At 43.5% G+C, this 25,774-nt stretch overlaps 1 protein-coding gene across 1 annotated transcript in view; it reads right to left on the bottom strand.

The window, feature by feature from the left end:
• The window catches only part of CCDC6 (coiled-coil domain containing 6), a 104,996-nt gene extending 82,130 nt beyond the window's left edge, over positions 1 to 22,866 (bottom strand). The window contains exon 1 of the mRNA XM_090278063.1: positions 22,154 to 22,866. Within this exon, the coding sequence (XP_090134189.1) occupies positions 22,154 to 22,456 (303 nt within the window). The 5' untranslated portion in view covers positions 22,457 to 22,866. The remainder of the gene's footprint in view (positions 1 to 22,153) is intronic.
• Between the last annotated feature and the right edge of the window lie 2,908 nt (positions 22,867 to 25,774).

Consider the following 25,774-nt stretch of genomic DNA (forward strand, 5'->3'; position numbering starts at 1 on the left):
ATGGTCGGGGGGGGGGGGTGTAGTCTCATAGCCAAATAGAGCTAAGAGTTACACAGATGCAAATCAACAGGTCCTACTCATTTTGAAAATTCAGTTCTGAGTGCCCTAGCAGCCTAGCAGTTTCTGTTGTCCTCAAACTGAGGAGTGTTACTTGGTATTAAGACTAAAGAAAATAATTTCTTCTGTGAGTCCCCATAAAGGGAACACTGTGTGACAGGGTGGAAGACAGCCTCAAAAATGCTCTCACTCCCATGTCCCTGTTCCTGGCAGATGCACACTGAATACTTAGGAATGAAGTGACCTGATATCTGAAACCTACTTTCAGAAGGTTGGGCAAAAAGGAACATACGGACAGGCAAGAAAGGAAGGGAAGGAGGGAGGGAAAGGTGTGTACGATGTGGGAGCGGCACCATGCTAAAATTTGGTGAACGTAGGTGAGAGCGTAAGAGTGTTCATTGCACTGATCTGTCTACATTTTAAATGAAAAATATTTAACATGGTAGGAAAATGAGAAGAAAGGGAATATATCGTTACCCCCAAAGCACAATAACAAGAATCCTGAAGAGTCATATCAATTAATCAGCAGGGTTCACTGCCCACCGTGATCTCTCATCTCCATTTCTCTGTACTAGCAAGGGCCCTCAGAATCCTAGTCTTTAAGTTAAACAGCACATATCTTTGAAACAAACATACAACATATCGGTTCTGCAAAAGACTCAAGTATAGTGATGAATAAAATGTGGTATTGGAAGTGGGGGGCAGGGAACTAGGAAGGAGAAGAGTCTCCTTTTTGTGACTTCGAAATGAGATGAGAGCATCGATATCTTGTAAAAGATAAAAGGGTCAAAAACTAAGATGTACTCGGATGCAGAAGACGACTCAACTATCATGAGTGATACTAGAAACGGTGCTAGTACCTTTCATGTGAGGCATCTCCTCCCTCCCAAGGCTCTGTATCTAGAAATCCAGACTTTCCTTTTTCTTCTCTTTGCTCTTTCCTATTCTATCTACTAAACCCAAATAATCATGGGTTAACAATAGGGAAAAAGGCTAACTAATCAGCAATTTTTGTTATAAGGTTACTCAAATTATAAAATCCTGTCCAACTGGACCATAATATTAAAAGCTTGTGTTCCTTTTATTAGTGCAACTTACATAAATTAGAGTGAATTCGACTGACTATGCACTTAATAAGGAAATCCTCTTTACTCTAAACTCCCAAGAATATGTTTGAAAACATAAGCTAAGATTCCTATCATGTGAACTGATGGTGATCAGGGCAGAACCTGTTTTAAGAAAATGGATCTGTACTTTGTACACAATTTACACCAGATAGTTTACTATGCTGTCAGAACTCAAAATCCTCAACAGAGAGCCCCAAACTTGAACAAATTTCCTAAAATTTCCTAGCACTTTACAAAGACCACATCTTATTTATGTGGCTTGAGGAAGATATCCGTACTAACAAAAGACAGCCCTTTAGTGGTACTCCAAAAACATTCCCAATATCTCCCAATTTGCTGATTCTTACTAAAGTAGAGATTGGTAGTAAAAGCCATATATCTCTGACCTCTCACTGTCTTCCAAGTTATTCAAGCAAAAGAAGAGTTTTCAATGCTAAGAAAATTGACTAAGTTTCAGGGGGGTAGGGGATGGTGTAAGTAACATGACAGTTACTTCTAAGGAAAATCATTCCCTAAACTCAAAGAACAAAAGATGTTTCTGCGTAGAGAATAAGGAAAAGGCCAAAACAGACAACAGGTTTTGTCAAAAAAGAATTGCAAATGAAGAGAAGGAAAACAACAAAAAATGACTCAATACTGCCCAAATGAATATAAACAAGTATTACTTAAAAACATGTACTTCTTGAATTGATAATTCCACTCCTAGATATTTAACCTCTAGATAATACAAACCATTGCTAAGATTTATGTTTTTAAAAATTCTTAAAGGATGTTTAATGTGACTTTAATTGTAGTAAGCAAAAGACTGGAAACAGTCAATAAAGCAAAAGTTAAATAAAACAGTGCCCCTGTTTCATGGAACACTTTATAGGGAGCCCTTCAAAAGAATGAGGCAGTTCTACCCACTCATAGGGATGAACTCATGAGACGCATTAAGTGAAAAAAGTTAAGATACAGAACAGCATCTACAATGTGTTCCCATTTCTGTGTATTTTTTAAATGGGACAATATTGAGTCACCCTTGTACTTGCAATTAAATATATCCAGAAAAATGCTTTAAACGTGCCTAAGATACTAGTAATAGTGGTTAGGTCCTTGAAGATAAACTGGGGTCAAAGATAAGAGACCTACTTACCTTTCACGTTTATAAGGCCTGAATTCCAAATGCACCAGTTATTTAACGTTTAAACCTACCTTTCCTAAAAATACGAAACTACTCATGTTTTCAGTTTTGACATGGAATCTAAGCATGTCACATTAGTGAAATACAAGTCTCAGCTGATCTCCACAAAGTGAATGACAGAGGGCGCAGCACTGGGGACAAGAGATGAGCAGTTAAGAATATTTAATAATGGAATGGGGGAAGGAACACACTTGCATAATGGGAAAAATGCCGGTACGATATTCCTGCTTGTCTTCATCTACAGCATAAGCCCACCAATACGCAAAGAGATTGAACAGCCTCGGGCAGCACACACCAAAAGAGCTCTCTACCTTACAAGGAAGCAGACCCTGTTCGGGCTCCTGGTGCCCTCTGCAGACCCAGATCACACCCTGGATAACCTGATTCTCCTCCTTCCTCGGCAGCCAATCCACACAGGGAACTTTGCTACATCTGACCCCTGCCTACCTAAGCCTCTAATATCAACTGTTCCTCCTCACTCACCTCAACCTCTCCTCTGGCCCACCTCATTGGTAGCACCAGCAAACCCACTTTTTCCTCCAGGTTCCCATTCCAACCCCAACATAGGCAGCCAAGATCTGAAATGTGCACATGAAACATTTCACATGAAACACAAAAATACACAGGCTCCAAAAAGGGAAGGTCTAGAGACTTTGACTCATTCCAGGTACAGGTTAAAGGACTCCTCAATACATAAGTAAAATTCCAAAAAATCCCACTAAGGCCAAGAGGGAAAAATCTATTTTGGATAAATTTAATGTGTATCTACAGTCCCTCCATCTTCATTCCTTCTTCAATCGCCCATGCAAGTCAGGAGTTTGCTTAACAAGCAGCACATCTTTTTGCCACATTTGGATTTTAAAACATGAAAACTATTGGCAAAAACACATCCCAATGAAAATCTAAAAAGAAATGGATTAAAACGTCATTTTCGCAGGCCAAATGTATTCATCTGAAGAAAGTTGTAGACTAGCATAATCACCAGAATAAAAATCTATTCCTAATTTTAAAAGCACATGTGCCAGCACGGCTCCTTGAATTAAACGGTCTAAATACTAATGGGTGTGTGGAAGCTATAGGATTAGAAGCATGGTTGTGGCCTCAGCAGCTTCCACATTCTAGAAGACAGTCTTCCTTTTTGTGTGGCATTTTTAATAAACGTTACTCAACAAAAGTCTTAAGTGATTTAATCTGTACACCTTTCATATGAGTCAGGAAAAAAAAATTCAATTTTTAGTCAGAACACATGTTTTGTCAGGGAAGAGGAGGTGCAGAGTACCAAGAGCAGTCTACAAATCAGGAAACCTAAGTTCAAGTTCTTTCACTACTACTGGCTACCATACTGTACTTCAGTCATTTGATTTCCCAGGTCTATCATTTGGGGGGAAGAGAGAGAGAGAGAGAGAGAGAGAGAGAGAGAGAGAGAGAGAGAGAGAGAGAGAGAGAGAGAGAGAGAGAGAATGAGAGAGAGAGGGAGCACAAAACTAGCAGTTAGTATCATTTAGGGTATTCTCAGCTCAGAAATTTGAAGACAGCAAGAGATAAAGCCAAAGAAAAGGTCTCTTCCCTTCAAAAGCATGCCTTATATATTTTACCAATGGTTCAGGATTCATTTTTAAAAGATCTTATTTATTTACTTTTAGAGAGAGGGGAAGGGATGGAGAAAAAGGGAGAGAAACATCAACATGTGATTGCCTATTGCAGGCCCCCCAACCTGGAACCCGGCCTGAAACCCAGGTATGTGCCCTGCCTAGGAATCGATCCGGTGATCCTTTAGTTTGCAGGCCGGTACTCAACCCACTAAGCCACACCAGCCAGGGCCTAATGGTTCAAGTTTTATCCACAAATTCAGTACCATCAGAAGATAGAATACAAACGCTGTCTTTTTTTTTTTTTTTACAAGCCCTGTCTTAACCGGCCCCACCTACTTCCAGATCCTTCCTCAGGCCACATCCAAATAACACTCTGACCACACTCGTCTCTCAGTTCCTCAGATCTACCATGCTTCTGTTACTTTCAAGATCTTTGCATGCCCTGTTCCCTTGGCCAAGAAGATGCTCTCACAAAGCTTCTGCATGGCTAACTTGCATTCATTCTTCAGCCCACATGTCACCATAGGGGAAGCTCTCCAGCGTCCCAAACTAGTTAGTTCAGTTCCTCCTGTTCATGTCCTCTGAGAACTGTCTGCATATCTTCCTAAGCATCTCTCACAATTTCAATTCTGTAACTTGAAATCAGTTACTGATATCTATTTCCCCACCCTGACCCTAGCTCCAAAAGGCAGGGACTGTGCCCTAGACCCTAGCACAGTACCTTCTACAAAATAATTCTCAAATGTTTGTGAGATTAACAAAGATGACTGGCTAATTGGTCAGTACAGAAGGAGATTAAATTTAAGGTCCAGGGCTTTAAAACTATCTTTAAGCAGGGGAAATGGAAAATACTGTAGAGTAAAATAAAACCACCAGATAAACAGAGCTGGAAACTGACCAGGAGAGAGGAATCATGCCAATTAAACTTAAGTCCACTTAAGAAGGTTCTGGAGATAGGAAAAGGCTATACAATAGTAATATCCAAAATGCAAACAATTAATTGATAAATTCATCACAGCAGAGTCATCCGAATTTTCGAGATCTTATATGAAATACAAAGTAAAACTGTGGAGAAAGATGAGGGGGAAAAAAATACCAGGAGATGTGCTTCTCATATTCAGCTATGAATTGAAGAAATTTAATGCAATTTGGAAAAATATCATTACATCTGATTTCTTCTGAATTTCTCTTAAATGCGCTACACATCATTTAAACAAAAACAAAAAGTAGTCTGTCCTACATTTTTTTGGAAAGAGTAAATACAATGTAAGGTCGACCATAACATCACAACAATATTTCCTGTAGATTGTAAGTGATATTAAGAGAGCATAAAAACACTTTATGTGGCTTAAAAAACACCTAAAGCCAAGTCAAAAGATAAGTGACAAATGGGAAAGTTTTCTGCAAATCAAAATTAGAAAAAAGGACAAGAGAGAAAGGCTAAGATAAAAGACCAACTTCTCAATAGACAAATGCGAAAGACTATGAACTAGGCATTTATAGAAAGGGAAATGCAAATACTCTTACAAACATATAAAAAGATGTAACCCACCCGCCCCAGAGAAATGCAAAAAGTACACCCAGATGCCATTTTTCAAATCCAAGTTGACAAAAGCGTGATATGGGGTGACACATTCTCTCTCTCACATCCTGTTAATGGAATTATAAATGAGTACAGGCTTTGTGAAGGGCAATTTGGCAACATCTATTCAAACTGCACATGTATAGCACATTTGACCCAGCAATGTCTCTTCCAGAAATGGACTCAGAAAGGCAGTATCTCTAAGTGAAGAATTCCCCTGGGATCAACTTGCCTGGGTATGAATTCTGGCTGTGCCACTCTCTGGGGTATGGTTTTGGGGGCATCACCCAATCCTCTTTGAATCTCAGTTTCCTCATCTGTAAAACAGAGATCATAATACTGCCTACCTCACAGAACAAATGTGAGACCTGAGCCAACATAAGGAAACGGTTCAAGAGTGTTAGCCAATGCAGTGTATCTCCTTAGGTATACACTCACCCACATACAAAACGGTCCATGTTCAAAGTTACTGCAACATTGTTTGTGAGACCAAAGACTGAAAACAAATTAGATGCCCAATGGTTAGAGACAGCCACACAATGGATTACCATGCAACTGGAAAAAAGAATGAGGAAGTAAACAATGTACTGTTATGAAAAAAAAATCTCCAAAATATAATTAAGCAGGAGAAAAAAACACAGAAGAATTATCTACACCACCTTTTGTGTAAAGGGAAAGAGGAAAGCATATCGAGATATTTTTCCTATTCAAAAAATTCAGTTAAAAATATAAAAGAACACTATAGATAATTATGTGCCATGATGCGGGTGGTAACCATTTTGAAATAAATACAAGTGTATCAAATCAATAGGTTGAACACCTTAAATGTACACATTACATATTATTGTTTTATTTTTTATGCCAACTATATCTCAATAAAGCTGGAGAAAAATAACTAATGGGGGAAAAAAATAACATTTTTTAAAGCGCAGTACTTTTCTCAAGCCTCAGGTGAAAATAATATGTATAGACCACTGATTCCCAAACTTTGTTGCTGAGTCAAAAGCAATTTAAAAATTACCTCGGACTCTAAAAAAATACCAATGCCTAGCTTTTATCCCCAGACACTGAAGGATGTGACCCCAGGTATCATGAGTTTGGAAGTTCTCCAGTTGATTCTGGAGGACAGCAAAGTCTCAGAACCACAGACTGAAAGATGAAAGGCTATTGTACCCACAAAGAACAATAATGGCTTCAAAAATAACCAATGTTGCTAGCCCCCAACACAGTGGTCCAGTTTAAACCCTCGCTGACGCAGGAAAATGAGAGCAAAATCCCCTGAGCCGTCCTCTGGAGGTAGCTGCTACAGCTAGAACTGTCCACATTTCTTTTCCTAGACTCATCTAAGTGATGGCTTGGCCATCCTGCCCCAGCCCCCACTGAGCCTTCACTTCTCACCTGCACTGACTCACCTCACGCAAGTCCAGCAAGTACTGTACTTGAAGAACTTCTGGGAAAAGGAGTTGCTACCTTTCACCTTATTCGGCTTCATGAATTACCATCAAAGCTAAATTCATTCCCGTTTTGTCTCTAAGAGTTGAACTCCCAGAGTCCTTTCGTCCTTCCCTGCCAAGGAGCTGACAAGAGTGGAAGTAACCCTGACCTGGGAGTAAGGCCACCCATCTTGCAATCCCCCGGTCCCATTTACCCAGGCTCTTCCCTGGCCAATCTAACAGCATTTCACCTAAGCCCCAGGTCCTTTGTTTGCAAGGCAGGGCTCCCACCACCTACCCCACAGACTGGCTGTGAGACTCAAATGAAACGCTGAAATCATCCTATATAGATGCTCCCGCTCTACAGGTTGCAGGGCTGGAGACGCTGGGTAAAGATGCTTGTTTTGGGGGGGCCTGTCCAAAAGTATCTATCTGCACATACTGCCCTCAGCTTCACAGCTGGTGCTCTCCAGACCTGTGTGGTTTCACACACAACAGACCTAGAAGCATCTTCTTACGGCATAATTCCTGCATGATGCCCGTCTGACATTTCCCAGCTAAAAACAAAGGATTCTGCACTTCAGTTTTCCTTGAGGCCAAACTGTAAAAACCAAGATTCTTGCCCCACATGCAGGAGGTGATGACCTGAGAGTCATATTGCAGTGCATCACGGGGGCAGGGAGGCGGGTCTGCATACCGTCCTGAGGGCAGAACCAGCATGACTCGGACACCTGAGGGGCTGATACCAAGAAGCAGAGCAGCAGGTAAAAGGTCCCAAAGCAGCTGCCAGCACACTAGGGGTAGGGGGAGAAGAGATTAACCTCAGGGGCCAGCAGCCTCAGGAAACGGGTAGAGGCTCAAAGCAGAGAGGAGCAAGGGTAAACTATTTGATTCCAGAGAAGCCTTTGCTGTTTACCTTTCAAACACAAATTTACTAGGGGAAAAAATTTTTTTTAGATACGATAATAGTATGGTGCTTGTAGAATCCTTCTCAGAGATGCAAAATGAACTATGAATAAAAGTTTTAAAGACTAACCATGTGTTGATAATTGGCGAAGCTGGGTGGTTTGTACATTCACTTTACTTCTGTGTATGTGTGAAAATTTTCATAATAAAAAGTTTACAAAACCCTCTATCAGCATAAGCACCAATTTCACAGCAGGGGAATGTGAGAAACCAAGTGCCAGACATGATCAGGTGCCAGACATTTGGGGCCACTAAGTCACCAGTGTGAGCAGTTATTTCTCCTCCCAATGCATGAGCATCCTCATCTGAGCCCTGGGTGCAATGGGACCCAGGCACCAAGTGGAACTGTCACTGGCTGTGAACTCCCTTCTGGGGCTGGCAAGGCCCCCAAGCTGTTTACCACTCACTGTTCCATGACACACTGAGGAGATTAATTAGGGTGCAGAGCTCCCCACCTGGCTCTCTCCTAAGAGGGAATTCAGGTCAGCCATAAATGATAGCATGGACACATGAGAAAGTATTCTATGAGAGGGGCTTCTGAGGCCAAAGAGGAACGGGAAAGACCCCACGTTATCAATTCCATCACTCGGAGCTGCATGCGAGGCTAAAGTGGAGCCTGCTGTTTCAAGCTTTGTCCCTGCAGTTCCTTCTTCCTGGCGTGCTCTTCACTCACATACTCAGGGGGGAATAAAAACCTCCAAGTCTTCCAACATTCTGTCATCTGTGAAGTGCTTGATGACCGCCCAGCCAAGCACAGTCATTTCGTTTTCAGTTCTTCCTCAGCCAGTCCTGGGTCTGTCTGACCCACGATCCCTCCACTGACCTTCCCCTGCTCTGCAAGGCAGGGTGACCTCTGCAGGCTGTTTCCCAGTTCCCAGAGGTCAGCGTAGTTTCACCTGAACTCGGCCAATGAGAGGCACTGGCGAGAGCCTGGAGGAGGGGAAGAAGAAGGACATTTGTCCCCTTTCTTCTACACCTTGGGCAGCATTTCTGTCCCAGGGCCCATCATTGCTCCAGCTTTCTCTGGGTGACCCCTGCTGCTGGGCTCTGAGGACACCACCTCCTCCATTTTCCCTCCAGAGGGGGTGTGAGAATGGGGTCCTGCTGTCTCAATCCCCTGGGCTGCCTCACTGCACCTCCCAGTGGGCTGCAGTCTCAGTCACTCCACTGCTGGGATAACCAAGTCCCTGGACTAAGTTCTCTCCTGCTCATGGGCTCACATGGTTGCTCTTTTCCTGTGTGAACCCTGACTGATGAACGTCCCATCTTCCTTCAGCCATGGCGTGGTCACTGCTGCCTCACCTGTCTCTCCTACCAGCCTCGGAGCTGCTTCACCGCAGGCCCAAGGTCTTCTTCGGCTCTGGGGGCCCTTAGCCCAGGGCGGGTATTACTCATACCCGGTCTTGCTCCTACAAGGGCACCTCAAGCATGCAGCTGGCGCTTAGGAGGTATCCAAAAACTGCCGAGTTAAAGGTCAGAGAAAAGCCACAGGAAAGGAAAACTCTTGGAGACATCTTGATGGGAAAAAGAACAATCCTTTTGAAGGGAAATTGATTGTAAGGATTCACCAGTCAACAATCAGAGCAACTGCCCACACAACAGGGCGAAGACTTCAATCATTAATTCTAAAAACAAACCAACAAATCTGTGCCATGTGCTGAACTCCTACAAGGAGTGTCACAGAACCTCACGGCTGCAAGTCGTCCCAGAAATGAACACAGTGGATACGAGCGGGGGCTCCGGAGCCAGGCTGCCAGATCCCGGCCCCAGCAGCTACCAGCTGAATGGCCCGGCAGGTTCACGTCTCTGTACCTTGGCTCACTCAGCCTGTGAAGTTGCAATAATTATTCCTGGTGGTTCTGTTTCAACAGCTAAATCAAACCGTGCACACTGGCTTCATAGGTCATTATCTGCAGCACAGCTCCAGGGGTCTCCAACTTGACCGCCCTCAGAGGAGGACGTAAGCAAGCATATGACAGCCACAGAGGGAAGAAGCAATAGGGACGGGTGATGCCCGAGACGAAGCAGAGTATCTGTGCTTTTCCTAAGACTCTCTCTTTCCAAGGTCATTAAAAACTCTGAAGCCAAACCACTCACCTGTGGGCCAAATGCCAGCTGCCAGTGTGCAGTCCCTGCATTCTAAACAAGCATCCTCGGTGGAATGACAAATCCAGGACCCCACGAGGATACATGTTCATTGCCTGGCCCCAAGAGAGCAAGAAACCAAGAAGCACTGTTCTCCCTGTGCCATTTTAGGCTCAGGAAGAAAAGAGAAATGAAACAAGAGGGCTGGTAACACGTGGCCCAAAAAAGGGAGACACCTGAGACATGCAGGCCAAGATGGCCTTCAGGGAAGAAGAAATAAGGAAGTTAGCAGTGGAAGGACAAAGTGAAAGCAAAATGAGAGCAGCTTGAGGATGAGGAGAGGGTGACGTCCTGAAAAGACCCCAAAGAGTCACACTAAGAAGAGGACACTTGGTTGGGAAAAGAAGGGCAAGAAGCAAATCCAGAATCACTGGCTCAAGTGGAAAAAGGAAGATATGCTGAATGCATCCTGAGGGCTTTCGTAAGTCACATCATTTATCCCCAAAGTCTGAGAGGTAAGATATCATGACCCCTTTACAGAAAAGAAAGCATGGTGGCTTAGGGGTCGGGTTAAGTTGTCATATGATTACAGAGCTAGGAAGGCAGAACTGAGGTTTGTTTTTGTTTTTTTTAAATACAGGATGCCCAGTTATATTTGCATCTCAGATGAATGATGAATAATCTTTAGTGTATGTATGTTTCATGCAACATTTAGGACATATACTAAAAAAAATTATTCACTGTTTATCTGAAATTTAAATATGGGTCCTCATCCTGTGTTTTTATTTCCTAAATCTGGCAACCCTATCTCGTTTCCAAGTATCCCTCCATTATACCAAGTTCTCTCAAAGAACCCTGGGGTAGAAAAACAGAAAGACATTAGAGTAAAACTGAAAGGAAGAATAATTCATGCAGATAGCCTAATGGAGGACGGTAATCTGCAAGACATAAAACTGAAAGCATAAAAACAAAAAAGGTGAGTAGTGGACCCCACAGGAATTTGGGGGAGTAGAGAAAGAATACACTGGAAAAGCAGCAAAGCCTACTGGTTTTCATTTGTGGGCTAACAAGTGAATTCCAACTCCCTGATCATGTCACCCATCAGGTACCAATGACCCAGAGCTGCAAGGCTCTGAGCCAAGTCAGAACCAACCAAATAGGGGTTCAAGTGATTAGTGCTCATCTCCCTTACCTGCAAGAGTTCAATGGGAAGGCATTCAAAGTAGCCTTAGAGGGAGGCAGGGGGAAACCAAAGATTCGTGATAGTCTTGGCTGGACCCACCTCCACCTCCCTGGTGGGCAGATGACAGTGAGAGCATGAAGGGCACTCCTGGGTTCAAGATGACTTTATATTAACTTGTTTACTTACAAGGTCAGGTGAGTCCCTGAATTACACAAACTGTCTCTCTTGCCCCCTCTCATCATACCAAAAGCCTTCAAACCAGGACAATAAAGTCATGACTTGCCCCTAGTGAAAAGTGTGTTCCTTCAACCTTCAAGACATCCCCAGGCTACCATTTCTATTACTAGAGAGATCCAGAGGCAAGAGAAAGAAAAGAGGTCACTTGAGTCCCTGCAAACAAACCTGCCCCTGGCTCACAAGCTGGGGCTGTCCTTCTGTCTTTTGGATACTGTAAAGGCACTCCCGCAAAGTCAGCCAGTTTCAAAGCTATTCACGTGTTGGTTTCTCATCTTTAGAACAGCAGTGAAGCAGAAGTGGTACTTCTGTCTCGGCCATCAAAGTCCACCCCCCAGAATTCACACCCCTGAGAAACAGGGTCAAAAGTCACACAACAGAGAAGCAGGCTTTGATTGGATGCTGCCCACAGCACTAAAGATAGAAAACTGGGAAGAGGCACATGCTGGCTCTTTTTTCAAGAAATAATGGCAGGAGCCCTGCAACCAACCTATAAGGGAAAAAACATGGATCTTTTAGGAAATGTATTTGCCTTCTCCTGTCCTCTTCCTTTTACATAGGCTGGTTTAACCCTGACTCACCAAACCCTCAGAAAGGGGCTGAGTTCCCAGGCATTTGCAAGTACCAGAGAAACGCAGGCCCTGAGAAGCCAGGCTGCAGAGTTCCCCAGCCTGAGGTCGCGTGTTGCCTCCACCGCCCCCTCTCAGCTTTCCAGAACTTATTTTGCTGCCATCCTCTGACAGGATAATCAAGAACTGTTTTGATTTTAAAATACATTCTGGAGAAAAACAGAAAGGGCTGGTTACTAACAGTGGCCCTGCTCTCCTCCCCAGTTCCGTTTCTTTCCCCACATTCAGGTTCTGCCTGAGTAAGGGAGGCCGCCTCCGCCTGCCACAGCCTTCCGATTACCCTTCACCTCACAAGGGAAAGAGCCCTCCTCAGTCATGGTCCCAGCTCCCCAGATGCAGTCTCCTCCCAGTTTTTATATATGGCACTCTTGCCTGGCATACAGCAGGTGATCAATACATGTGCTGAAAAACCCACTATTACTGTGTTCGCTGGACTATTTTTAAGCAGAGGTAAGTACTACAAAGAGACTGGTTCAAGCTGGGATGGGAGCCCAGATGGCAGTGCTATAAGCAGCGGTGGCAACCTACTGGGGTACACTGGACAGAATACAGGGATGGAAGAGATGCAGGCCCAGTAATGGAGGGAGACAGAGCCAGGAGGGGGGCAGAGGCTGCCCCCAGGCACCCTGTCCATCACTGTTTCTTTTCTGAGGCAGGGAGTTTGCTGCCCTGGAAACATTCCCTGGGGCCTGCATCCTGAGAATTTGCTGTGGGAATGGGGCAGCCCTGATTACTCTTAACTGAAGGGATGGAACAGTGTAGGAACAATTAAGAGGAAAACTGTTTATAAATTAATTTCTACCCACCCTCCCACAGGCTGCGCAGCCTTGTGCTTAAGTTCTGAAGCCAGACGTGGGTTCCAATTCCGGCCACCAGTTACATAACCTCTCTGGGCCTACATTTATAAGTTTGTATTAATGGATGGCATGCATCACTACTGATCACACAGAATGATGGTGAGGATTACATAAGATGATATATTCAAACCTCTCCCAATAGTACCTGTCCCATCACAGGCACTACTGGGTAAACACTGGCTGTTAACACAGCAACACAAAATAATGTGGAAGTGAAGCAATGCTGGTAAATAAGAATTATTATTCATTTCTTCAAGCTTTTCTTTTCTTCAAACTTTCATAAATTATAGAACATTCAAAATGCTACCAAGGAAATTAAATGCTCACAACACATTTCATTTTTTAAAAAGAAGCAACCATCATATATTTGGTGTTTGGGCAAAGTGCTTTCTCTTCCCCGGAGGACAAGCTCTTACTGCGGATTACTCCCTCCCAAGGGTCTGGACATCTAGGTGCTTACTCTAAATGCAAATTAGGAAAAAAAAAAAAAAAGCCACGAAACCCAGGGCTGGCATGCTGTACATGTTTGTTGAAGACAGTGAAGAACCAGATGTGTGACAGCCAAAAAAAGAACTAATAATTAGATTGGAGCAAGATATCAACAGCACCTTAATTAAAATGCTTTAGGTCCAAATTCATAACTTCAACTCCAGGGCACTGAAAAGCAGCTAGGGGCTTCTGTAGAGCAGAGTAAGTTTTTTCTTCAAAAACAGAACAAAACAAAAATATTAAATCACTGGGCAGGAGGTAGGGGGAAATGAAGAGCTATTGCTGAATCAAGACAGAGGTTCTGTTTGGGATGACGAAAAAGTTCTGAAAACGACAGTGGTGATGGCTGACCAATACTGTGGATACACTAATGCTATTGAATTGCACTTAAAAATGGTAACTTTTGTTTGTATATATTTTACCACAAATTTTTAAATCACTAAGGAAAAAAAAAAGTCACTGGCCCTATTCTCTGGGACCTAAGGTACTTCTTGATAACAAGCTACATGCATTCAAGTTTCAAAATGATTTGAAATGGTTAATACACTTTCCAAAAGACATGGCACTTTATCAGGTAATGATTTGAACCTAAGTGAGTTCAAACTTCTACTTTACGGTATATATACTTAAAACTGTACTTTTGGGTTAGCAAAAACATTAAAGCCATCCTGATTTTCCCCCCTTAAATTTTAGTGCTTCTATAATCAGAAGCTACTAAATAAAGCAGAGACACAATGTTTTGACTCTCAGCAAATGCCTTTGGTTAAATAAATTAAGGCCTGTCCAATGAAGAACCAAAAAACAAACAAACAAAAAAAACACTCCATAGAATAAAAGTTATTATTTAAGTTGGTGTATTAGGACAACTGGAAAAAAGAGAACGCACTTACATGCACACAATTTCATAAATTGAGAAGCTCTTTCTATAATTAAACACTAAATAAATTTTTCCTCAAGATTTTAGCCTTTTAATTCAGTTTCAAAAAGCTAACAATACAAAAGGCTCTGTTCACATACAAAAGGAACACGTGAAGTGCTGAAAGCAGGTACAAGACTTCCAGGAACTGACGGCAGCTCACCCGCACTCCACGCTGCTTTCATTCTTTCACTTTCCTCTCTCCGTCTATGGAAAACTTTTTTGAATTATGACCAACGTCTGGCTGAATATCCTAACTCTGCTCCTCAGTACCGAGTGGCCTCATTTGATCCCAAGTGCCCTAAGATGCCCTGGAGGGTATTAACCAGATCACTCCGGACACACACCTGGCACTCAAGGATGATTTGATCTGGAACAGATGCGTGGAAGATTATCCTGTCAATCAACACTGTTTAAAAAAAAAAAAAAAACTGGCATTTTAAGTTATCCATAAACTAGTATCTCTAATTTTAACACAAGAAGTCTTTGCTTTCACAGATTTTGGATTGAAGACAAGAAAATTTAGGTCCATCCAACAATATTCTGTGAGAGGAACACAGGTGGGCCCCAGAATGTAACAGAAAAGGGGAAAAAAATCACCTAGATAATCTCAATCTACAGGCAGAGGTAAATTATGACATTAAAACAACCATGGCTTTTCTTTCCAATCACCACCACATAAAACAGGAGAATTAAAAGCAAACAAAAGCCTCCCAGGCCACTTCGACATAGACAAATTGAGCAACAGCTCTCCCCATCTATGCCTTACAAAATAAGCTACAAGCTAATTAAATTGAGTGAATATGACACACTGTTTTCCTTAGAGGTATTCACAAAACAGATGAACCTCATCTCCAAAGGTGGAAGGTAACATACCCCTCCCTGGGCACCTCTACAGGAGCATGCCTGAACTTCCTTTCTTGCTTCCACTTAGATGTTGGTTATCTCTGTACTTCAGGACTCTTGGGCTAGAAAATGTTGGAGAAGGCAGGCCTGTTCCCTCTACTCCGAATTCCCTACAGCACCCAGCTGGGGCCAAGCTGAATGAGAGTCAAGTGCGATCCTTGGCAGGCTGCTGGAGAAGCCCTTACATTCCGTCTGAATATTTCGGAATACCTGGCACACAGTCAGCCCTTCACAAGTACTTGTAGGTTGAATTCTGCCTATTTCAGGCAGTATTTGTCACATCACCATTTTGTGCCTTACTGAGGAGGCAAAGGGAGAGTAAAATAAACAGAGAAAATTTCCCAGCAATAACCACATGAGTATTATAATACATTTTAGTCATTAAACTACACCTCACACATCAGATCTAGGGCCGATAACAAGGAATGGGGTGAGGTTAGACCAAAGTAACCATCAATCAAACTATTAACCCCGTTTTTAGCATCTTTCTCCCTAGAAGAGAACACCTATACAAAGTGAGTTGACAATTTCCTGGTATGAGCACTGGGATAAAATTCACAGCTGTGGGCTTCCCAGCCTTGGGGAAGTAGGAAGAGTCTGCAAGTTAGCTCCACTCCAAAATCCTGATGATTAGAAATATTTTCCGAAGCCTTTGTTTCCCTGTCAAGAACATTTTTAATCACCACCAAGCAGGAACACACTGAACCTGTGAACATCTACTTCCCCAGCTTTAACAATAATGCAATCTATGTAAAAGCAACTGCATTGTGATTGAAAACAAAAGCAACACCTTACCCATTGAGGGAAAAAGTATGGGAAGGAACAAGGAAAATGACGATTACTCCTTTGCTCCTCCCTGCTGTAGAATAAAAGCTCAGATTAGTATTTCTAGGTGTAAATGCAATTATCTCCACAAGACATGATTTAAGGAAGGAAAAAAAACAACAACCAAGTACACTGTGTGTGATGCTATGGCAACCTCTCCGACTCCGCTCTGCAGGCCACACATGGACATTTATAGTACAAGGATTCAGCAAGTCCCCAGATCTTACTTGCTGATAGCTCTGCAACTGAAGCTTTAGGTACTTGCATTGATACATCCTCCCTACCATGGTCCATAACTGTTTCCCAGAGGTGGCTGTGGGGCATTTCAACATTAAAGAAAGTCATGAGAAATGCCTGGAGTGATTTGTCACCATCAGCAAAACTGAAGTGGCAAATCTGAACACTTCTAACAGAGCCACTTCTTCCCCTAAGCCTTGCTCAAAAACCCTTGGAAAAGTGATTCTGAAGACACTGTCCGCTTTCAAAGGTGAAATGTATCACAAACGTCTAGGTATATGCTACAGGGTAACCTACAACATCACCCATGGTTGCAAGGCAGGAGCTTGGGACACACACTAAATGTATCGCGCCCCCTCCCTGGCCTGAGCAAGTATACAGTGTATCCATTCCTCCATCCAGTCCATTCTACTAACGGTGGAGAAGATGATATTTGCTTGCTGTTGTTGAGGAGACACCTGAGAGTGATTCTAGGAGCACAAGGTCAGGAGACAGTATCACTCACCCCAGTAAAAAAACCCAGTGCCTCTGGAGTCAATCCAAATACTCTACCATACCCGGGAACTGAGGAATGGGAATGAACCAGGCAAATTCTGCACTCCTCCACTGCCACTAAAAAATTTACGCATTCACTGGGGCAGACCTATGTGATGGGGGTGGAGGAGATAGATGGGTTCTATGGGACATGAATGGGCAGAAAGTCAAGTGTGTGCCTGGCAAAGTGGCAGAGCCAGTGTACCCTGGGGGGAGGGGAGAATCACAGTCTACTTGGTTTTCCAAGGTAAATGGGAGGATGGGAGGGGAGTAGTAGGGAAGAACAGTTAAGGGCATCAGGTATATATCCTAGAAGAGACAGAGAAACCTGCTGAAAGTAATTCCCGCAACTAGCAGTTCAGCCCAGTGAGGGCCTCGAATGTGAGGGGTGTGTCTGTAAAGCAAGCAGGGGCCAGATCACACAGTCTCATATACCACCAAAATGTTGACTTGACCCAGAGGGCAGTGGGGAGCCACTGCAAGTTGTAAAGCAAGCCATGATCACTTCAGATCTTTGCTTTAGGCCAGTCTCTCTGGTCTTGAACAAGTCACCACAAACCAGACACTGGTGATTCTCTGTACTATTCCCCATACCCAGCAAAACAAATAAGAAGAACACTGTAAAAGATTGTTAAAACCTCTCAGATTTTGTTTTTTGTTTTTTCAATCAAATACAAATAGATTACATGAAATACACAGAAGGAACCTACAAATGTAAAGAACTTTAACTGCAGAAGAAGTCTAAAAAGAATCTCTTTAAGAAGATTGAACTTGTGTACAATTAGACCTAACTACGTGGTCATACTTTTCCCAAAGTTGTGTCTAAAGCTGGGTGTTTCCATAAAAATCTAAGAATTTTTTTAAAACAGGAAAAATGACACAATATACCTCTTTACAAGGGCAATGTTGATCTGCTATCTTCAGAGTGTCTGCCAAAATGAAGTCTTAAAAATGGAAAATGGTATATTAGGCTTCCAGAATAAATAATCCAAAATCCACAACATTAACTATATGGTGGTTTTTATTGGTTAATGAAACCATTACACTGTTGAGATTCAAAATAGCCAGGTTTTTCTATTCATGCCATAACAACACGTTTTTCTTCTGTAACTTCCAAATGCCTTTGTATTTCTGTATTTTCATAAACTTCTATGATGAAGGACTAATTTTATGGTTAAAAAGATACTTAAATAATAGTGATTATAATAGCTTTTTATTTTCGAACCAAACACATGATGAAGGGCTGAACCAGAAAAGCACACACCTTAGAGAATTAGCCACACCAGGTGTGAGGCCCTGGCTATACTCAAAGAAGACCAGCAACTAGTCCAGAACTTTGAAGCCATCCAGTTACTACCCACAACTGCACTTCCTCCCCTTCTCAGAGACCATCACTCCTGATACCTCTCACTACAATGAATTTGATAACCTCCAATTTTCACCCACAGCACAAGCCGGATAGATCTAGCCTAACGATTACAAACTACTCAACAGGGTGACTGAGCTTTTTTTTTTTTTCCTCCACTCCAAAGAAGAAACTATGATCTATCATCAGCAGCCTGGTTCCACTGCTGATTTACTGGGAGAAATTGAAGAATCACTCGAAACATTCCATTCCACCTCTAATTCTCAAATAAAACGCTAGGGGCAAGCTCTAACTCCCAGATGCACTTGTAGAGGTGGATGAAAGCCTCATGCATCTGATTCTTCCCCATATTTGATGTTTACCTCTAAATGCGAAGAAGACAGACCAAGAAACCAGTCCTTTATTAAATGGGTAGATCGATCAGAATAAGCACTTATATATAAAAGACACAGAAATGACCATTAGTTACAAGCTTCTATTGGCCTTTGGACTTGGCTCAAGACTAGGACAAGACAATAAGATACCACTACACACCTACTAGAGTGGTCAAAATCCACAACTGACAACATCAAATGCTGGCAAGGATGTGAAGCAACAGGAACTCTCTTTTGTTGCTGGTGGGAATGTAAAATATTGTATTACAGCCACTTTAGAAAGACAGTTTGGCAGTTTCTTAACAACATAAAAGTTCTCTTACATACAATCCAGTAATTGTGCTAATTGCTATTTACACAAAAACCAACACATAGATGTTTACTGCAGGTTTATTCATCATTGCCAAAATTTGAAAGGAGCCAAGTCCTTCAGTAGGTACATGGATAAACTGTAGTATATCGATAATGGAGTATTATTCCATGCTAAAAAGAAATGAGCTATCAAGCCATAAAAAGACATGATGGAGACTTAAATGTCTATTACTAAGTGAAAGAAGCCACTCTAAAAAGGCTGTAATACTATATGATTCTACCTCTATGACATTCTGAAAGGGCACAACTATGGAGAGCGTAAAGATCAGTAGTCACCAGGGGTTAGGGAAGGATGGAAAGGCAGAGCATAGAGGATTTTTAGGGCAATGTATCTGCTCTGTATGATACTAGTGGATACATGTCATTATACATTTGTCCAAACTCACAGAATGTACAACACCAAGATTAACCCTAATGTAAACTATGGACTTTGGGTGATTCAATGTTGGTTCACTGGTTAAAACAAATGTACCACTCCAGTGAAGGATGCTGATAATAGGGAAGGGAGGAAGGGCAAAGAGTACATGGGAAATCTCTGTCCCTTCCATTCAATTTTGCTGGAAACCTAAAACTGCTGTAAAAAATAGTTTAAAAAAAAGCAGGGTGCCTCTCTCCTTCCCATAGTGTGGCTGATTAGCAATGTACCTTTCTGATCATGTTCAGGGAAAAAACATCCATAAGCACCTTTTTGTGCTCATGAACATGACAATATTATTAACTAGTAAGAGCCAGGAAGGCAAGTAACAGGATTATGGTTCCATCTTCGCTTCAAATTAACTAAAATAGCGAAAAATCTATCAAGGTCTTCACTGGACTGAATATCTAGGCCTTTTCACAAACTTCCTAGCCAGCTACTAGCAAGGGCTATGTTTAAGTTAGAGTTGTCAGGGGTTGTACAGCTTAATCTTGACATAAATGACAACACAGTACTGTTTAAAGGATTCCTTATAGCCACAGACCATTTCATGTAGTCACACATTCTGGTCATAGTTCAGTTAACAAAACTTTCAAAAGCTTAGGGGAACCTCTTCTCTGCATATGCCTTAGTAACTAACACCTGCCAAGTACCAGGGAACAGGTAAACCACAAGCACTTTTTATCCTCCTGAATATATTCATCAGAGATTAGGAAGAATTGAGAGGCTTCTGGTACTTGTAAGCTGTCATCTAAAACATAAGGGCACGGAACATTTCACAAAGTACATTTGACTGGATGTATGTTTTAGTTGAGGGTAAGTGCTAAGAAATAAAAGTACCACCTCACACACTCTCGAAGTGTTAAAAAGGCCTCTGATCTTATCCACCAGGAATGAGCATGTTTACATATTTGTCCATGCAAAACCAATATGTTTGTGTACAATTTACAGACCTACTTATAATATGGTCAAGTGTCAAACAGGTAACCTTTTCATAGTATCTCCACCCCACATTCTACCTCCCAAAGAAAAACAGCCTGAATTGCCCACTGTATGGAAGAGGCTAGAGATTCTGTTTCATTTAAGTTTTACTACTTTCTGTGGTTCACATTCTCCAAGAGACCAACCCTCTCATTTACTAACTCAAACCTAAAATAAACTGCTTCTACCAGCTCCCCCTCATCTCAAACCCTCACTCAGCAGAGACATCTTTCTTGGCCAAGAAATCTACAGAGGCTTGGAAGTGGCTGCCTTTGGAAATTCATTCCCCTTCCTACTAAAGGGACGCTTCAAGAACTTTACAGTTCTAATTCCATTCCCCAGGGCTGGATTTGAGTATGCAAAGTGTCTTTCTACAATCAATTTCTATTTAGGTTGCTGATCACACTGACACTTGAGTGGAAACCTGCTTCCTAAGCAAACACAGACCACCATCCAGTTCCCATGTATGAGCTAGTGCTTGGAGGGCAAACACACCCATTCACACACACACACTCAGTCCTCCACTGAAGACTTTCTGGCACAGGAGCATCCTAAACTTGTCCCATTTCATTTCCAGAGAGTGTGATCTTTGACCCATTCCCAAACTCATACCTTTCTCCGTCTGAAGGTTCAGGCTAATCAGCTATTGTGCTGCAGTTATGATAATTCATTCCTTTAATTTCTTAACGTTTTTTTCTCTGCTCCTGGCTGGGAAACTGTTTTGATCTGAATAGAGCTGTCTGCAAGGGGATTCCGCATTTTAATATTGTGGCTAGCGGGCAGTGATGTTAGATGAGAGCCCTCGGTGTACTTTTTCCAGTTATGTTTCGCCTCATCACAGCTATAGTGGTCTTTCTAGATGCCTGCTACCTAGGAAGGAGGCCTATACACCTAATCTTAACCTCTTCAGAGCAGCCTCCGGGATCCAGCTGGAAGCAGAACAGCCAGCCTGTTCTCCCGGTCAAGTATCTGGACTCAAAGGCAGAATATCCCCAGGCACTTCATAACCGTTGAAACGAACACACATAGGTCCGTCTTGCTCAGCAAAGGAGTCGCTAAAGTCGCTAACCTTTCACCCTGGTGTCTGCCCGTTCAGGCTTCATACCCTTCATTCTGTTCAGACCAGTGTAAGATGCTGCATTCTCACGGGTCTACACCGTCTCCTCCACCCCCCACCCCTAACCTCCCCACCAAGGAAAGGACTTCCAACCGAGGTAGCAGCATCAACTCCGGTACCGCCCTTCCCTCTCCATCCTGGCCAGAAAACTCCACTTCCCGGATTCCCGGCCACTCTCTCCCGCACCTCTCCGGGCAATCCTGCTAGCGCCGTCCTGATGCCAGCGAAGTGCCCAAGCTCAGCTGCGCACCCCCCCGCACCCCAAGCCAGGTCCCCGAAACAGGCCCCAGCTTCCTCCTTCTCCCCTAGAGTAGGGCACCCAGGTTCTGGACGCACCCTCAGGCATGCTAGGACTGAAAAGGTCCCACCCCGCCCCCCCAGCCACGCTGCCAGCCTCTAGCTCTGCCCGGGAGGGGCCTCCTCCCCAGAGGGGAAAAGGGAACGTGGGTAGGTTGTCCCAGCAGCCTTCTGCCGCACCCCGCAAGGGACCTGCACCCCCAAAGAAGACAGACTCGCGTGGCCCCTAAGGGACATCTCCCTCTCCCCCACCCTCTGGAGGCAGGCAGGTCGTGAGTGTTCTCACTGCGGGACCACGGGAACCTCGGGGAGACCGCGGGCTGTCCTGGTCTGGGCACAGCCTCTCCCGGGGGCGGGCGGATGTCGGCGCAGCGGAGCACCCCAGGGGGCACTCACGATGGTCACGCTGGCTTTGCGCAGGTCGCGGTTTTCCTCCTGCAGCGCCTTGCACTTGAGTTTGTAGGTTTCCAGCTCGATCTTCAGCACCTTGTTCTCCTGCTGCAGCGAGGCCAGGCGGTTGGTGAGCTCCTCCAGGCGGAACGGCGAGATGACAATGCCCCCCGATTTCCCCCCGCCGCTACCTCCGCCGCTGCTCCCGCTGCCGCCGCCCGAGGTCGACGAGCAGGACGACTGCATGGCGGCAGAGCTGCTGCTGCCCCCCGCCCCGTCCGTGTCGCTTTCGCTGGCGCTGTCCGCCATGGCCGCGGCGGGCTGGGGGAAGTAGGAGGAGCGGAGAGGCAGCGGTGGCGAAGGCTGGGCTGCGAATGAGTGGGCGCGGGGCGAGCACAGGGGAGCGCCGAGCTGGGCGCCTGGCACCAGGGCGCAGACTCGGAGCCGCGGCGAGAGAAAGAGAGGGAGCTTCCCGCTGCCAAGGGACCTCCTCTGCCAGAGAACAGAGACCCCGCCCGGGCTCGGGCAGTATTACACTGAGGCTCGCTCTTGCCGGCCTGGCGCGCTTGCTAGGCCGCCCAGCAAAGCCAGTCGACCGCTCCGGGACCGGCCTGCCGCCGCCACAGCCCGCCTCCCGGCGTCCGCGGGCGGGCTAGGGATGTGCGGGCGCGGCCGCTGCAAGAAAGCCAGGCCAGCCTCCGCACCAGCTGCCCGCTGGTCGCACGTGTTCTGAGGGAGGGCCTCCGAGCCCCCGTGATTTAAACCCAAGGCCGCCCAGCCTCTTCCGGGCTCGAGCCCGCCCGCTCCTGGGTAAAGGAAACCCAATGCCCCACTAGCCTTGCAGGTGCTGGGGACACGTGGAGAGGTCAGCTGGATTCCGTCAGCCCGCCCTGGAGGAGTCGCAGCCCCATCTTCCGCGGGCTGCGTGTGCTCGTATCTCCCTCTGTCTGTTTCAAACATCCACGCAGCCCTTTCAGTTTTATCTTATCCTGACAGGCAGGCATTGAATAGAGCCACAGGTTAACCTTGTTAAGAAAGATTTGCAGAAGAACACGCCACCTTCTTTACTGCTCTTAATAATCTCATAAACCCCACTGGGCTCAATTGTTTAAACAAGGTGCAACTTTCCTTTTTTCTATTTCTCTCTGCGTCTTGCAAGCAGTACCAAGACATATCATGCAATAGGATTAAGACACTAACATCTAATCCAAAAAGAAAAAGAAAAAGATAAACACTCTTTGTGGATTGAAAGTCATCTCTTTAAGTGCCAGTTTTCCAAAGTAACTGCAGACAGAATTATGCTCTAAAAATAATGGTGATTAAGTGGGGCTACAACATAACCATCACCTTTCCTGCCCACTCCTAGAAAACTTTAATAAATAAAAAATAAAACCAATTACTCTAATGTGGTCTAATTCAGGGTTCTAGTTTTGAAGCATAAGAAATTTAAAATCAAAGTGTTTGTCTTCCCTCTCCCCTCCCAGAGAAAGACTTGTAGGAAATTGGCAGGTAAGAAGATTCTAAACACACTGTTGACACAAAACAGCTTTCACTTATGTATAAAAATTGGAAAGTGAAATTGACCAGACTAGTTTTTTTTGTTTTGTTTTGTTTTATCCAAGCTTAGTCAAGGGAAGAAAAACACATCGAAACAAAAACACAAAAGAAAAAATATATATATATTTTTTCTATATATATATTTTTTCTATTCTTTTGAACTTTTGGAAAAGTTTATAGTGTGTTAAGAAGTATAAAGAGGTGGGGAAAAGAATAATTTTTAGTCCACTCCTTCATTATCTTTAAACCAAAATCTGATCTAATGATTAAACTTGCTCAATGGCTATTGGAAACAGGTATCTCGGGAAAAACTAAAACTCCAAGAGTTCCAGATGACATCATCTTTTACCAAAATGGCTGCTTCTAGCAGACAGCTCAGAACTGCCAACAGCAATTAAACACCAAATTTCTCCTGTTTTTTTTTATTTTAGTGCTAGAGAACCTTCGAACTCAGTCACCCTTGGTGTATGTGTGTGTCCGGGGGGGTGGGGAGGGTAGTTGACTTTGCTCTTCAGAATCATATAGCCAATGTAGTAATTCTGTTAGAAGGGATCCAGTTTAATTTTCACTGAAACTTATTTCTCTCCCCAACTTTTCCTTTTGGGGATCTGGTACTTGAGACAAGCAGCTCATTAAATTGGAAACGGCTTCTGGAAAACTCACTTGCTGGGTAAAATGGAAGAGTAAAGCTAGCAGGGTGTAGCACCACAGTGGGGAAACTAAGATTTAACAACATTCTTTCCACTTTATTCAGCACCGTGATAGAATCTTGAGAGCCTGCCTGGCTTCCATACCGCACAAGTTTCTATTGTTCTCTAACCCACAGTACGTTAAAGCTTCCACTTTCAGAGGGTTTTTTGCAACAGAGACATTCTTTCCAAGCAGAGCAGGGGAAGAGTTGACTCTGCCTTAGCTTTATCACCAACTAAGTGCCTCAGAAAGGCCGAGTACTGCTTCAAGGCAGCCGAGGGGTGGGGTTTAAAGTGCCTGGTTTTCTTAAAGGGCCCACGTTATAGTAAACAAAAATGTATTGGTCTTGAACAGGATTTGGAGGAAAAGTACATTTTCATGTGGTACTTTTAGGCAGTAATCGTGTTTAGTAGACTTTAAGGGGAAAGCTATCTTCCAAAGCTTCCCTGCTGTTACAGATGGGAATAAACTGGAGGATATTTTTTTCACTGGTTTTTATTGTTATTGCAAAGCAGAAGCGTATCTAATTTTCTACTTCTTGTAAAAGTGATTCCCCTTATAAACAGACCATTTATCACAACACTGGTTCAGTAATAGCATTACGATGGAACCACTAGTTACAAAACCAATAGTATCATTATAAAACTCATTCTTAGCTTTCTGGGGGAAATGAATCAGAAGAGTAAATGGTACTGTGTGCTGCCTGGAGGAAGAAGAGACAAATTTAGACAATCACTTCCATTTGAGAAATAATGGCATTTACCTTTGCCCTAAATTCAAACTGCAAAAGTTAACAACAAAGAAAAAGAATACCTTAGATTCTAATTGCAAGGCACGACATCAAAATCTTTCTTTGTCTAATGCCATTTGTGCAGCTGATTTACTCTATGGCTTGAAACTTCCAATAGAAGAGTTGGGATAATGGCATAAATCATAGGGAAATTTTGTTGTTTAATTTTTAATGGCTATAAATAAATTGCTGTACATATCTTTTCACATTAATGTCAGAAACAAGTAATTTTATTCAAACTCTGAATGAATTTGGTGGTTGCAGGACCCACCATTACAGTATTGAAAAGAATTTGGATAGAATGATAGATGAATGTGCCACTTCACTGCTATCATTTCTTGAAAGATAGGGTTTATTTAAATATACTTTTGATTTAGAGGCTATGTCCAGTCCCTAAGTATAGTATAGAGTTTCTCAACCTTGGCATTATTGACACTTGGAGCTGGAAAATTCTTTTTTGTTGGAGGGAGGGGCAGGAAAAGGAGTCCTTTCCTGTCCTGTAGGATGTTTAGCAGCCTCTCTACCCACTAGATGCGAATAGCATGCCAACCAAAAAGGTCTCCAGATGTTACCAATATCCCCAGGAAGAC

This window comes from Furipterus horrens, unplaced genomic scaffold, assembly GCF_987537825.1.
Source record: "Furipterus horrens unplaced genomic scaffold, mFurHor1.1.pri manual_scaffold_5, whole genome shotgun sequence".
In the NCBI taxonomy this organism is placed as follows: Eukaryota; Metazoa; Chordata; class Mammalia; order Chiroptera; family Furipteridae; genus Furipterus; species Furipterus horrens.